General features: G+C 46.4%; 1 protein-coding gene across 3 annotated transcripts in view; it reads left to right on the plus strand.

Moving 5' to 3' along the window:
- LOC139568454 (caskin-1) overlaps nt 1-15,215 on the plus strand; it is a 143,573-nt gene that overhangs the window by 40,999 nt on the left and 87,359 nt on the right. For all 3 annotated transcript variants that reach the window (XM_071390280.1, XM_071390281.1, XM_071390282.1), the window contains exon 2: nt 14,641-14,692. In XM_071390280.1, coding sequence (XP_071246381.1) covers nt 14,641-14,692 — 52 coding nt within the window. The remainder of the gene's footprint in view (nt 1-14,640; nt 14,693-15,215) is intronic.

Raw genomic sequence — 15,215 nt, forward strand, 5'->3', positions numbered from 1 at the left:
GGGTTAGTAGCTAGCGCTATAGGGTTTAGGGTTAGTAGCTAGCTCTATAGGGGTTTAGGGTTAGTATCTATAGGGGTTTAGGGTTAGTAGCTAGCGCTATAGGGGTTTAGGGTTAGTAGCTAGCGCTATAGGGGTTTAGGGTTAGTATCTAGCTCTATAGGGGTTTAGGGTTAGTATCTAGCTCTATAGGGTTTAGGGTTAGTATCTAGCTCTATAGGGGTTTAGGGTTAGTATCTATAGGGGTTTATGGTTAGTAGCTAGCGCTATAGGGGTTTAGGGTTAGTAGCTAGCGCTATAGGGGTTTAGGGTTAGTATCTAGCTCTATAGGGTTTAGGGTTAGTAGCTAGCTCTATAGGGGTTTAGAGTTAGTATCTAGCTCTATAGGGGTTTAGGGTTAGTATCTAGCGCTATAGGGGTTTAGGGTTAGTATCTAGCTCTATAGGGGTTTAGGGTTAGTATCTAGCTCTATAGGGGTTTAGGGTTAGTATCTAGCTCTATAGGGGTTTAGGGTTAGTATCTAGCTCTATAGGGGTTTAGGGTTAGTATATAGCTCTATAGGGGTTTAGGGTTAGTAGCTATAGGGGTTTAGGGTTAGTAGCTAGCTCTATAGGGGTTTAGGGTTAGTATCTAGCTCTATAGGGGTTTAGGGTTAGTAGCTAGCTCTATAGGGGTTTAGGGTTAGTATCTAGCTCTATAGGGGTTTAGGGTTAGTATCTAGCTCTATAGGGGTTTAGGGTTAGTATCTAGCTCTATAGGGGTTTAGGGTTAGTAGCTAGCTCTATAGGGGTTTAGGGTTAGTATCTAGCTCTATAGGGGGTTAGGGTTAGTATCTAGCTCTATAGGGGTTTAGGGTTAGTAGCTAGCTCTATAGGGGTTTAGGGTTAGTATCTAGCTCTATAGGGGTTTAGGGTTAGTAGCTATAGGGGTTTAGGGTTAGTATCTAGCTCTATAGGGTTTAGGGTTAGTAGCTAGCTCTATAGGGGTTTAGAGTTAGTATCTAGCTCTATAGGGGTTTAGGGTTAGTATCTAGCGCTATAGGGGTTTAGGGTTAGTATCTAGCTCTATAGGGGTTTAGGGTTAGTATCTAGCTCTATAGGGGTTTAGGGTTAGTATCTAGCTCTATAGGGGTTTAGGGTTAGTATATAGCTCTATAGGGGTTTAGGGTTAGTAGCTATAGGGGTTTAGGGTTAGTAGCTAGCTCTATAGGGGTTTAGGGTTAGTATCTAGCTCTATAGGGGTTTAGGGTTAGTAGCTAGCTCTATAGGGGTTTAGGGTTAGTATCTAGCTCTATAGGGGTTTAGGGTTAGTATCTAGCTCTATAGGGGTTTAGGGTTAGTATCTAGCTCTATAGGGGTTTAGGGTTAGTAGCTAGCTCTATAGGGGTTTAGGGTTAGTATCTAGCTCTATAGGGGGTTAGGGTTAGTATCTAGCTCTATAGGGGTTTAGGGTTAGTAGCTAGGTCTATAGGGGTTTAGGGTTAGTATCTAGCTCTATAGGGGTTTAGGGTTAGTATCTAGCTCTATAGGGGTTTAGGGTTAGTAGCTAGCTGGGTTTAGGGTTAGTATCTAGCTCTATAGGTGTTTAGGGTTAGTAGTTAGCTCTATAGGGGTTTAGGGTTAGTATCTAGCTGTGTTTAGGGTTAAGTATCTAGCTCTATAGGTGTTTAGGGTTAGTATCTAGCTCTATAGGGGTTTAGGGTTAGTAGCTAGCGCTATAGGGGTTTAGGGTTAGTAGCTAGCGCTATAGGGGTTTAGGGTTAGTAGCTAGCTCTATAGGGGTTTAGGGTTAGTATCTAGCTCTATAGGGGTTTAGGGTTAGTAGCTTGCTCTATAGGGGTTTAGGGTTAGTAGCTAGCTCTATAGGGGTTTAGGGTTAGTAGCTAGCTCTATAGGGGTTTAGGGTTAGTATCTAGCTCTATAGGGGTTTAGGGTTATTAGCTAGCTGGGTTTAGGGTTATTAGCTAGCTGGTTAGGGTTTAGGGTTAGTAGCTAGCTGGTTAGGGTTATTAGCTAGCTGGTTAGGGTTTAGGGTTAGTAGCTAGCTGGTTAGGGTTTAGGGTTAGTAGCTAGCTGGTTAGGGTTTAGGGTTAGTAGCTAGCTGGTTAGGGTTATTAGCTAACTGGTTAGGGTTTAGGGTTAGTAGCTAGCTGGTTAGGGTTTAGGGTTAGTAGCTTGCTGGCTAACTGGTTAGGGTTTAGGGCTAGTAGCTAGCTGGCTAACTGGTTTGGGTTTAGGGTTATTAGCTAGCTGGTTAGCTGGTTAGGGTTTAGGGTTAGTAGCTAGCTGGTTAGCTGGTTAGGGTTTAGGGCTAGTAGCGAGCTGGTTAGGGTTTAGGGTTAGTAGCTAGCCGGTTAGGGTTTAGGGTTAGTAGCTAGCTGGTTAGCTGGTTAGGGTTAGTAGGTAGCTGGTTAGGTTTTAGGGTTAGTAGCTAGCTGGCTAGCTGGTTAGGGTTTAGGGTCATTAGCTAGCTGGTTAGCTGGTTAGGGTTTAGGGTTATTAGCTAGCTGGTTAGGGTTTAGGGTTAGTAGCTAGCTGGTTAGGGTTTAGGGTTAGTAGCTAGCTGGCTAGCTGGTTAGGGTTAGTAGCTAGCTGGTTAGTTGGTTAGGGTTCAGGGTTAATGTTAGCTAGCTAGCTAGTTTGGTTCACTTTGGTTCGCTAGCTAGCTCCTGTCCTCCTCCTCTCCACACCTCTCCTCTCCTCTCCACACCACTCCTCTCCTCCTCTCCACACCACTCCTCTCCTCCTCCTCCTCTCCACACCTCTCCTCTCCTCCTCCTCTCCACACCACTCCTCTCCTCCTCTCCTCTCCACACCACTCCTCTCCTCCTCTCCACACCACTCCTCTCCTCCTCCTCTCCTCTCCACACCACTCCTCTCCTCTCCTCCTCCTCTCCACACCACTCCTCTCCTCTCCTCCTCTCCACACCACTCCTTTCCTCTCCTCTCCTCCTCCTCTCCACACCACTCCTCTCCTCCTCCTCTCCACACCACTCCTCTCCTCTCCTCCTCCTCTCCACACCACTCCTCTGCTCCTCCTCTCCACACCACTCCTCTCCTCTCCTCCTCCTCTCCACACCACTCCCCTCCTCCTCCTCCTCTCCACACCACTCCTCTCCTCTCCTCTCCTCCTCTCCACACCACTCCTCTCCTCTCCTCCTCCTCTCCACACGACTCCTCTCCTCCTCCTCCTCCTCTCCACACCACTCCTCTCCTCCTCCTCCTCCTCTCCACACCACTCCTCTCCTCCTCCTCCTCTCCACACCACTCCTCTCCTCTCCTCCTCTCCACACCACTCCTCTCCTCTCCTCCTCCTCTCCACACCACTCATCTCCTCCTCCTCTCCACACCACTCCTCTCCTCTCCTCTCCTCCTCTCCACACCACTCCTCTCCTCTCCTCCTCCTCTCCACACCACTCCTCTCCTCCTCCTCCTCTCCACACCACTCCTCTCCTCCTCCTCCTCTCCACACCACTCCTCTCCTCTCCTCCTCCTCTCCACACCACTCCTCTCCTATCCTCTCCTCTCCTCTCCTCCTCCTCTCCACACCACTCCTCTCCTCCTCCTCTCCACACCACTCCTCCTCTCCACACCACTCCTCTCCTCCTCCTCTCCACACCACTCCTCTCCTCTCCTCTCCTCTCCTCTCCTCTCCTCTCCTCTCCTCTCCTCTCCTCTCCTCTCCTCTCCTCTCCTCTCCTCTCCTCTCCTCTCCTTTCCTCTCCTCTCCTCCTGCTCTCCACTCCTCTCCTCCTCCTCTCCTCTGCTCTAGGTCTATAAGATAGGCCGTAACAGTACTATGGACATTCCGGCCTCAGAGAATAAAAAAAAAGCTTCTACTCAAATGCCAGAAAGTGAGGGATGGAGACAGAGGGAGATTGAAAGAGAGTCATATGGTGATGGTCAGAAGTGTGTGTGTTCTCCTGCAGGGAAACCTGTATGGGGTGTTTAATAATTCAGAGATAAATCTGGTGCCACACACACCTACACACACTGATACACACCTACACACACCTACAAACACCGATACACAGGTCTATAGTATGGCTGGGTGTGGGGACATTTAGCCTCTAACATCAGTAGAGTTACATAACCCTATAAACACCGGTACACAGGTCTATAGTATGGCTGGGTGTGGGGACATTTAGCCTCTAACATCAGTAGAGTTACATAACCCTATAAACACCGGTACACAGGTCTATAGTATGGCTGGGTGTGGGGACATTTAGCCTCTAACATCAGTAGAGTTTCATAACCCTACAAACACCGGTACACAGGTCTATAGTATGGCTGGGTGAGGGGACATTTAGCCTCTAACATCAGTAGAGTTTCATAACCCTACAAACACCGGTACACAGGTCTATAGTATGGCTGGGTGTGGGGACATTTAGCCTCTAACATCAGTAGAGTTACATAACCCTACAAACACCGGTACACAGGTCTATAGTATGGCTGGGTGTGGGGACATTTAGCCTCTAACATCAGTAGAGTTACATAACCCTACAAACACCGGTACACAGGTCTATAGTATGGCTGGGTGTGGGGACATTTAGCCTCTAACATCAGTAGAGTTTCATAACCCTACAAACACCGGTACACAGGTCTATAGTATGGCTGGGTGTGGGGACATTTAGCCTCTAACATCAGTAGAGTTACATAACCCTACAAACACCGGTACACAGGTCTATAGTATGGCTGGGTGTGGGGACATTTAGCCTCTAACATCAGTAGAGTTACATAACCCTACAAACACCGGTACACAGGTCTATAGTATGGCTGGGTGTGGGGACATTTAGCCTCTAACATCAGTAGAGTTACATAACCCTACAAACACCGGTACACAGGTCTATAGTATGGCTGGGTGTGGGGACATTTAGCCTCTAACATCAGTAGAGTTTCATAACCCTACAAACACCGGTACACAGGTCTATAGTATGGCTGGGTGAGGGGACATTTAGCCTCTAACATCAGTAGAGTTTCATAACCCTACAAACACCGGTACACAGGTCTATAGTATGGCTGGGTGTGGGGACATTTAGCCTCTAACATCAGTAGAGTTACATAACCCTACAAACACCGGTACACAGGTCTATAGTATGGCTGGGTGAGGGGACATTTAGCCTCTAACATCAGTAGAGTTACATAACCCTACAAACACCGGTACACAGGTCTATAGTATGGCTGGGTGTGGGGACATTTAGCCTCTAACATCAGTAGAGTTTCATAACCCTACAAACACCGGTACACAGGTCTATAGTATGGCTGGGTGTGGGGACATTTAGCCTCTAACATCAGTAGAGTTTCATAACCCTACAAACACCGGTACACAGGTCTATAGTATGGCTGGGTGAGGGGACATTTAGCCTCTAACATCAGTAGAGTTACATAACCCTACAAACACCGGTACACAGGTCTATAGTATGGCTGGGTGTGGGGACATTTAGCCTCTAACATCAGTAGAGTTTCATAACCCTACAAACACCGGTACACAGGTCTATAGTATGGCTGGGTGAGGGGACATTTAGCCTCTAACGTCAGTAGAGTTTCATAACCCTACAAACACCGGTACACAGGTCTATAGTATGGCTGGGTGTGGGGACATTTAGCCTCTAACATCAGTAGAGTTACATAACCCTACAAACACCGGTACACAGGTCTATAGTATGGCTGGGTGAGGGGACATTTAGCCTCTAACATCAGTAGAGTTACATAACCCTACAAACACCGGTACACAGGTCTATAGTATGGCTGGGTGAGGGGACATTTAGCCTCTAACATCAGTAGAGTTACATAACCCTACAAACACCGGTACACAGGTCTATAGTATGGCTGGGTGAGGGGACATTTAGCCTCTAACATCAGTAGAGTTTCATAACCCTACAAACACCGGTACACAGGTCTATAGTATGGCTGGGTGTGGGGACATTTAGCCTCTAACATCAGTAGAGTTTCATAACCCTACAAACACCGGTACACAGGTCTATAGTATGGCTGGGTGAGGGGACATTTAGCCTCTAACGTCAGTAGAGTTTCATAACCCTACAAACACCGGTACACAGGTCTATAGTATGGCTGGGTGAGGGGACATTTAGCCTCTAACGTCAGTAGAGTTACATAACCCTACAAACACCGGTACACAGGTCTATAGTATGGCTGGGTGTGGGGACATTTAGCCTCTAACATCAGTAGAGTTTCATAACCCTACAAACACCGGTACACAGGTCTATAGTATGGCTGGGTGAGGGGACATTTAGCCTCTAACATCAGTAGAGTTTCATAACCCTACAAACACCGGTACACAGGTCTATAGTATGGCTGGGTGAGGGGACATTTAGCCTCTAACATCAGTAGAGTTACATAACCCTACAAACACCGGTACACAGGTCTATAGTATGGCTGGGTGTGGGGACATTTAGCCTCTAACATCAGTAGAGTTTCATAACCCTACAAACACCGGTACACAGGTCTATAGTATGGCTGGGTGTGGGGACATTTAGCCTCTAACATCAGTAGAGTTACATAACCCTACAAACACCGGTACACAGGTCTATAGTATGGCTGGGTGTGGGGACATTTAGCCTCTAACATCAGTAGAGTTACATAACCCTACAAACACCGGTACACAGGTCTATAGTATGGCTGGGTGTGGGGACATTTAGCCTCTAACATCAGTAGAGTTACATAACCCTACAAACACCGGTACACAGGTCTATAGTATGGCTGGGTGTGGGGACATTTAGCCTCTAACATCAGTAGAGTTTCATAACCCTACAAACACCGGTACACAGGTCTATAGTATGGCTGGGTGAGGGGACATTTAGCCTCTAACATCAGTAGAGTTTCATAACCCTACAAACACCGGTACACAGGTCTATAGTATGGCTGGGTGTGGGGACATTTAGCCTCTAACATCAGTAGAGTTACATAACCCTACAAACACCGGTACACAGGTCTATAGTATGGCTGGGTGAGGGGACATTTAGCCTCTAACATCAGTAGAGTTACATAACCCTACAAACACCGGTACACAGGTCTATAGTATGGCTGGGTGTGGGGACATTTAGCCTCTAACATCAGTAGAGTTTCATAACCCTACAAACACCGGTACACAGGTCTATAGTATGGCTGGGTGTGGGGACATTTAGCCTCTAACATCAGTAGAGTTTCATAACCCTACAAACACCGGTACACAGGTCTATAGTATGGCTGGGTGTGGGGACATTTAGCCTCTAACATCAGTAGAGTTACATAACCCTACAAACACCGGTACACAGGTCTATAGTATGGCTGGGTGTGGGGACATTTAGCCTCTAACATCAGTAGAGTTACATAACCCTACAAACACCGGTACACAGGTCTATAGTATGGCTGGGTGTGGGGACATTTAGCCTCTAACATCAGTAGAGTTACATAACCCTACAAACACCGGTACACAGGTCTATAGTATGGCTGGGTGTGGGGACATTTAGCCTCTAACATCAGTAGAGTTTCATAACCCTACAAACACCGGTACACAGGTCTATAGTATGGCTGGGTGTGGGGACATTTAGCCTCTAGCATCAGTAGAGTTACATAACCCTACAAACACCGGTACACAGGTCTATAGTATGGCTGGGTGTGGGGACATTTAGCCTCTAACATCAGTAGAGTTACATAACCCTACAAACACCGGTACACAGGTCTATAGTATGGCTGGGTGTGGGGACATTTAGCCTCTAACATCAGTAGAGTTACATAACCCTACAAACACCGGTACACAGGTCTATAGTATGGCTGGGTGTGGGGACATTTAGCCTCTAACATCAGTAGAGTTTCATAACCCTACAAACACCGGTACACAGGTCTATAGTATGGCTGGGTGAGGGGACATTTAGCCTCTAACATCAGTAGAGTTTCATAACCCTACAAACACCGGTACACAGGTCTATAGTATGGCTGGGTGTGGGGACATTTAGCCTCTAACATCAGTAGAGTTACATAACCCTACAAACACCGGTACACAGGTCTATAGTATGGCTGGGTGAGGGGACATTTAGCCTCTAACATCAGTAGAGTTACATAACCCTACAAACACCGGTACACAGGTCTATAGTATGGCTGGGTGTGGGGACATTTAGCCTCTAACATCAGTAGAGTTTCATAACCCTACAAACACCGGTACACAGGTCTATAGTATGGCTGGGTGTGGGGACATTTAGCCTCTAACATCAGTAGAGTTTCATAACCCTACAAACACCGGTACACAGGTCTATAGTATGGCTGGGTGAGGGGACATTTAGCCTCTAACGTCAGTAGAGTTTCATAACCCTACAAACACCGGTACACAGGTCTATAGTATGGCTGGGTGTGGGGACATTTAGCCTCTAACATCAGTAGAGTTACATAACCCTACAAACACCGGTACACAGGTCTATAGTATGGCTGGGTGAGGGGACATTTAGCCTCTAACATCAGTAGAGTTACATAACCCTACAAACACCGGTACACAGGTCTATAGTATGGCTGGGTGAGGGGACATTTAGCCTCTAACATCAGTAGAGTTACATAACCCTACAAACACCGGTACACAGGTCTATAGTATGGCTGGGTGAGGGGACATTTAGCCTCTAACATCAGTAGAGTTTCATAACCCTACAAACACCGGTACACAGGTCTATAGTATGGCTGGGTGTGGGGACATTTAGCCTCTAACATCAGTAGAGTTTCATAACCCTACAAACACCGGTACACAGGTCTATAGTATGGCTGGGTGAGGGGACATTTAGCCTCTAACGTCAGTAGAGTTTCATAACCCTACAAACACCGGTACACAGGTCTATAGTATGGCTGGGTGAGGGGACATTTAGCCTCTAACGTCAGTAGAGTTACATAACCCTACAAACACCGGTACACAGGTCTATAGTATGGCTGGGTGTGGGGACATTTAGCCTCTAACATCAGTAGAGTTTCATAACCCTACAAACACCGGTACACAGGTCTATAGTATGGCTGGGTGAGGGGACATTTAGCCTCTAACATCAGTAGAGTTTCATAACCCTACAAACACCGGTACACAGGTCTATAGTATGGCTGGGTGTGGGGACATTTAGCCTCTAACATCAGTAGAGTTACATAACCCTACAAACACCGGTACACAGGTCTATAGTATGGCTGGGTGTGGGGACATTTAGCCTCTAACATCAGTAGAGTTTCATAACCCTACAAACACCGGTACACAGGTCTATAGTATGGCTGGGTGTGGGGACATTTAGCCTCTAACATCAGTAGAGTTACATAACCCTACAAACACCGGTACACAGGTCTATAGTATGGCTGGGTGTGGGGACATTTAGCCTCTAACATCAGTAGAGTTACATAACCCTACAAACACCGGTACACAGGTCTATAGTATGGCTGGGTGTGGGGACATTTAGCCTCTAACATCAGTAGAGTTACATAACCCTACAAACACCGGTACACAGGTCTATAGTATGGCTGGGTGTGGGGACATTTAGCCTCTAACATCAGTAGAGTTTCATAACCCTACAAACACCGGTACACAGGTCTATAGTATGGCTGGGTGAGGGGACATTTAGCCTCTAACATCAGTAGAGTTTCATAACCCTACAAACACCGGTACACAGGTCTATAGTATGGCTGGGTGTGGGGACATTTAGCCTCTAACATCAGTAGAGTTACATAACCCTACAAACACCGGTACACAGGTCTATAGTATGGCTGGGTGAGGGGACATTTAGCCTCTAACATCAGTAGAGTTACATAACCCTACAAACACCGGTACACAGGTCTATAGTATGGCTGGGTGTGGGGACATTTAGCCTCTAACATCAGTAGAGTTTCATAACCCTACAAACACCGGTACACAGGTCTATAGTATGGCTGGGTGTGGGGACATTTAGCCTCTAACATCAGTAGAGTTTCATAACCCTACAAACACCGGTACACAGGTCTATAGTATGGCTGGGTGTGGGGACATTTAGCCTCTAACATCAGTAGAGTTACATAACCCTACAAACACCGGTACACAGGTCTATAGTATGGCTGGGTGTGGGGACATTTAGCCTCTAACATCAGTAGAGTTACATAACCCTACAAACACCGGTACACAGGTCTATAGTATGGCTGGGTGTGGGGACATTTAGCCTCTAACATCAGTAGAGTTTCATAACCCTACAAACACCGGTACACAGGTCTATAGTATGGCTGGGTGTGGGGACATTTAGCCTCTAACATCAGTAGAGTTACATAACCCTACAAACACCGGTACACAGGTCTATAGTATGGCTGGGTGTGGGGACATTTAGCCTCTAACATCAGTAGAGTTACATAACCCTACAAACACCGGTACACAGGTCTATAGTATGGCTGGGTGTGGGGACATTTAGCCTCTAACATCAGTAGAGTTACATAACCCTACAAACACCGGTACACAGGTCTATAGTATGGCTGGGTGTGGGGACATTTAGCCTCTAACATCAGTAGAGTTTCATAACCCTACAAACACCGGTACACAGGTCTATAGTATGGCTGGGTGAGGGGACATTTAGCCTCTAACATCAGTAGAGTTTCATAACCCTACAAACACCGGTACACAGGTCTATAGTATGGCTGGGTGTGGGGACATTTAGCCTCTAACATCAGTAGAGTTACATAACCCTACAAACACCGGTACACAGGTCTATAGTATGGCTGGGTGAGGGGACATTTAGCCTCTAACATCAGTAGAGTTACATAACCCTACAAACACCGGTACACAGGTCTATAGTATGGCTGGGTGTGGGGACATTTAGCCTCTAACATCAGTAGAGTTTCATAACCCTACAAACACCGGTACACAGGTCTATAGTATGGCTGGGTGTGGGGACATTTAGCCTCTAACATCAGTAGAGTTTCATAACCCTACAAACACCGGTACACAGGTCTATAGTATGGCTGGGTGAGGGGACATTTAGCCTCTAACATCAGTAGAGTTACATAACCCTACAAACACCGGTACACAGGTCTATAGTATGGCTGGGTGTGGGGACATTTAGCCTCTAACATCAGTAGAGTTTCATAACCCTACAAACACCGGTACACAGGTCTATAGTATGGCTGGGTGAGGGGACATTTAGCCTCTAACGTCAGTAGAGTTTCATAACCCTACAAACACCGGTACACAGGTCTATAGTATGGCTGGGTGTGGGGACATTTAGCCTCTAACATCAGTAGAGTTACATAACCCTACAAACACCGGTACACAGGTCTATAGTATGGCTGGGTGAGGGGACATTTAGCCTCTAACATCAGTAGAGTTACATAACCCTACAAACACCGGTACACAGGTCTATAGTATGGCTGGGTGAGGGGACATTTAGCCTCTAACATCAGTAGAGTTACATAACCCTACAAACACCGGTACACAGGTCTATAGTATGGCTGGGTGAGGGGACATTTAGCCTCTAACATCAGTAGAGTTTCATAACCCTACAAACACCGGTACACAGGTCTATAGTATGGCTGGGTGTGGGGACATTTAGCCTCTAACATCAGTAGAGTTTCATAACCCTACAAACACCGGTACACAGGTCTATAGTATGGCTGGGTGAGGGGACATTTAGCCTCTAACGTCAGTAGAGTTTCATAACCCTACAAACACCGGTACACAGGTCTATAGTATGGCTGGGTGAGGGGACATTTAGCCTCTAACGTCAGTAGAGTTACATAACCCTACAAACACCGGTACACAGGTCTATAGTATGGCTGGGTGTGGGGACATTTAGCCTCTAACATCAGTAGAGTTTCATAACCCTACAAACACCGGTACACAGGTCTATAGTATGGCTGGGTGAGGGGACATTTAGCCTCTAACATCAGTAGAGTTTCATAACCCTACAAACACCGGTACACAGGTCTATAGTATGGCTGGGTGTGGGGACATTTAGCCTCTAACATCAGTAGAGTTACATAACCCTACAAACACCGGTACACAGGTCTATAGTATGGCTGGGTGTGGGGACATTTAGCCTCTAACATCAGTAGAGTTACATAACCCTACAAACACCGGTACACAGGTCTATAGTATGGCTGGGTGTGGGGACATTTAGCCTCTAACATCAGTAGAGTTTCATAACCCTACAAACACCGGTACACAGGTCTATAGTATGGCTGGGTGTGGGGACATTTAGCCTCTAACATCAGTAGAGTTACATAACCCTACAAACACCGGTACACAGGTCTATAGTATGGCTGGGTGTGGGGACATTTAGCCTCTAACATCAGTAGAGTTACATAACCCTACAAACACCGGTACACAGGTCTATAGTATGGCTGGGTGTGGGGACATTTAGCCTCTAACATCAGTAGAGTTACATAACCCTACAAACACCGGTACACAGGTCTATAGTATGGCTGGGTGTGGGGACATTTAGCCTCTAACATCAGTAGAGTTTCATAACCCTACAAACACCGGTACACAGGTCTATAGTATGGCTGGGTGAGGGGACATTTAGCCTCTAACATCAGTAGAGTTTCATAACCCTACAAACACCGGTACACAGGTCTATAGTATGGCTGGGTGTGGGGACATTTAGCCTCTAACATCAGTAGAGTTACATAACCCTACAAACACCGGTACACAGGTCTATAGTATGGCTGGGTGAGGGGACATTTAGCCTCTAACATCAGTAGAGTTACATAACCCTACAAACACCGGTACACAGGTCTATAGTATGGCTGGGTGTGGGGACATTTAGCCTCTAACATCAGTAGAGTTTCATAACCCTACAAACACCGGTACACAGGTCTATAGTATGGCTGGGTGTGGGGACATTTAGCCTCTAACATCAGTAGAGTTTCATAACCCTACAAACACCGGTACACAGGTCTATAGTATGGCTGGGTGAGGGGACATTTAGCCTCTAACATCAGTAGAGTTACATAACCCTACAAACACCGGTACACAGGTCTATAGTATGGCTGGGTGTGGGGACATTTAGCCTCTAACATCAGTAGAGTTTCATAACCCTACAAACACCGGTACACAGGTCTATAGTATGGCTGGGTGAGGGGACATTTAGCCTCTAACGTCAGTAGAGTTTCATAACCCTACAAACACCGGTACACAGGTCTATAGTATGGCTGGGTGTGGGGACATTTAGCCTCTAACATCAGTAGAGTTACATAACCCTACAAACACCGGTACACAGGTCTATAGTATGGCTGGGTGAGGGGACATTTAGCCTCTAACATCAGTAGAGTTACATAACCCTACAAACACCGGTACACAGGTCTATAGTATGGCTGGGTGAGGGGACATTTAGCCTCTAACATCAGTAGAGTTACATAACCCTACAAACACCGGTACACAGGTCTATAGTATGGCTGGGTGAGGGGACATTTAGCCTCTAACATCAGTAGAGTTTCATAACCCTACAAACACCGGTACACAGGTCTATAGTATGGCTGGGTGTGGGGACATTTAGCCTCTAACATCAGTAGAGTTTCATAACCCTACAAACACCGGTACACAGGTCTATAGTATGGCTGGGTGGGGGGACATTTAGCCTCTAACGTCAGTAGAGTTTCATAACCCTACAAACACCGGTACACAGGTCTATAGTATGGCTGGGTGAGGGGACATTTAGCCTCTAACGTCAGTAGAGTTACATAACCCTACAAACACCGGTACACAGGTCTATAGTATGGCTGGGTGTGGGGACATTTAGCCTCTAACATCAGTAGAGTTACATAACCCTACAAACACCGGTACACAGGTCTATAGTATGGCTGGGTGTGGGGACATTTAGCCTCTAACATCAGTAGAGTTTCATAACCCTACAAACACCGGTACACAGGTCTATAGTATGGCTGGGTGTGGGGACATTTAGCCTCTAACATCAGTAGAGTTTCATAACCCTACAAACACCGGTACACAGGTCTATAGTATGGCTGGGTGTGGGGACATTTAGCCTCTAACATCAGTAGAGTTTCATAACCCTACAAACACCGGTACACAGGTCTATAGTATGGCTGGGTGTGGGGACATTTAGCCTCTAACATCAGGCTAGTGGAGTTTCATGGTGTCCGATTGGTTGAGCAGCAAGAAGTAGTGATAGGTGACAGTGATACAGTATGTAGATAGGTTAGTTCTGCTACCGACCAGGGTATCACACCCTGACCTCTCTGTCTATGTGTGGTGTCAGAGTTACAGACAGGTGTGTTAATTCTGCTGGGTTTAGTCTTTACTCTGGTCTTCCTGTGTAGTTCTGCTACCGACCAGGGTATCACACCCTGACCTCTGTCTATGTGTGGTGTCAGAGTTACAGACAGGTGTGTTAATTCTGCTGGGTTTAGTCTTTACTCTGGTCTTCCTGTGTAGTTCTGCTACCGACCAGGGTACCACACCCTGACCTCTGTCTATGTGTGGTGTCAGAGTTACAGACAGGTGTGTTAATTCTGCTGGGTTTAGTCTTTACTCTGGTCTTCCTGTGTAGTTCTGCTACCGACCAGGGTACCACACCCTGACCTCTGTCTATGTGTGTTGTCAGAGTTACAGACAGGTGTGTTAATTCTGCTGGGTTTAGTCTTTACTCTGGTCTTCCTGTGTAGTTCTGCTACCGACCAGGGTATCACACCCTGACCTCTCTGTCTATGTGTGTTTCAGAGTTGCTGGGAACAGCCAAGAGGGTCAACGTTAACTTCCAGGACACGGACGGGTGAGTGACATCACAGTCTATACACACAGCCTATACACACAGCCTATACACACAGTCTAAACACACAGTCTATACACACAGTCTATACACACAGTCTATACACACTGCCTATACACACAGCCTATACACACAGCCTATACACACAGTCTAAACACAGAGTCTATACACACAGTCTATACACACAGTCTATACACACTGCCTATACACACAGCCTATACACACAGTCTATACACACAGTCTATACACACAGTCTATACACACAGTCTATGCACAGTCTATACACACAGTCTATACACATAGCCTATACACACTGTCTATACACCCAGTCTATACACACAGTCTATACACACAGTCTATACACACAGTCTATGCACACAGTCTATACACAGAGTCTATACACAGAGTCTATACACAGTCTATACATACGGTCTATACACACCGTCTATACACACAGTCTATACACCCAGTCTATACACACAGTCTATACACACAGTCTATACACACAGTCTATAAACACAGTCTT

The sequence above is a fragment of the Salvelinus alpinus genome, chromosome 2 (assembly GCF_045679555.1).
Source record: "Salvelinus alpinus chromosome 2, SLU_Salpinus.1, whole genome shotgun sequence".
In the NCBI taxonomy this organism is placed as follows: domain Eukaryota; kingdom Metazoa; phylum Chordata; class Actinopteri; order Salmoniformes; family Salmonidae; genus Salvelinus; species Salvelinus alpinus.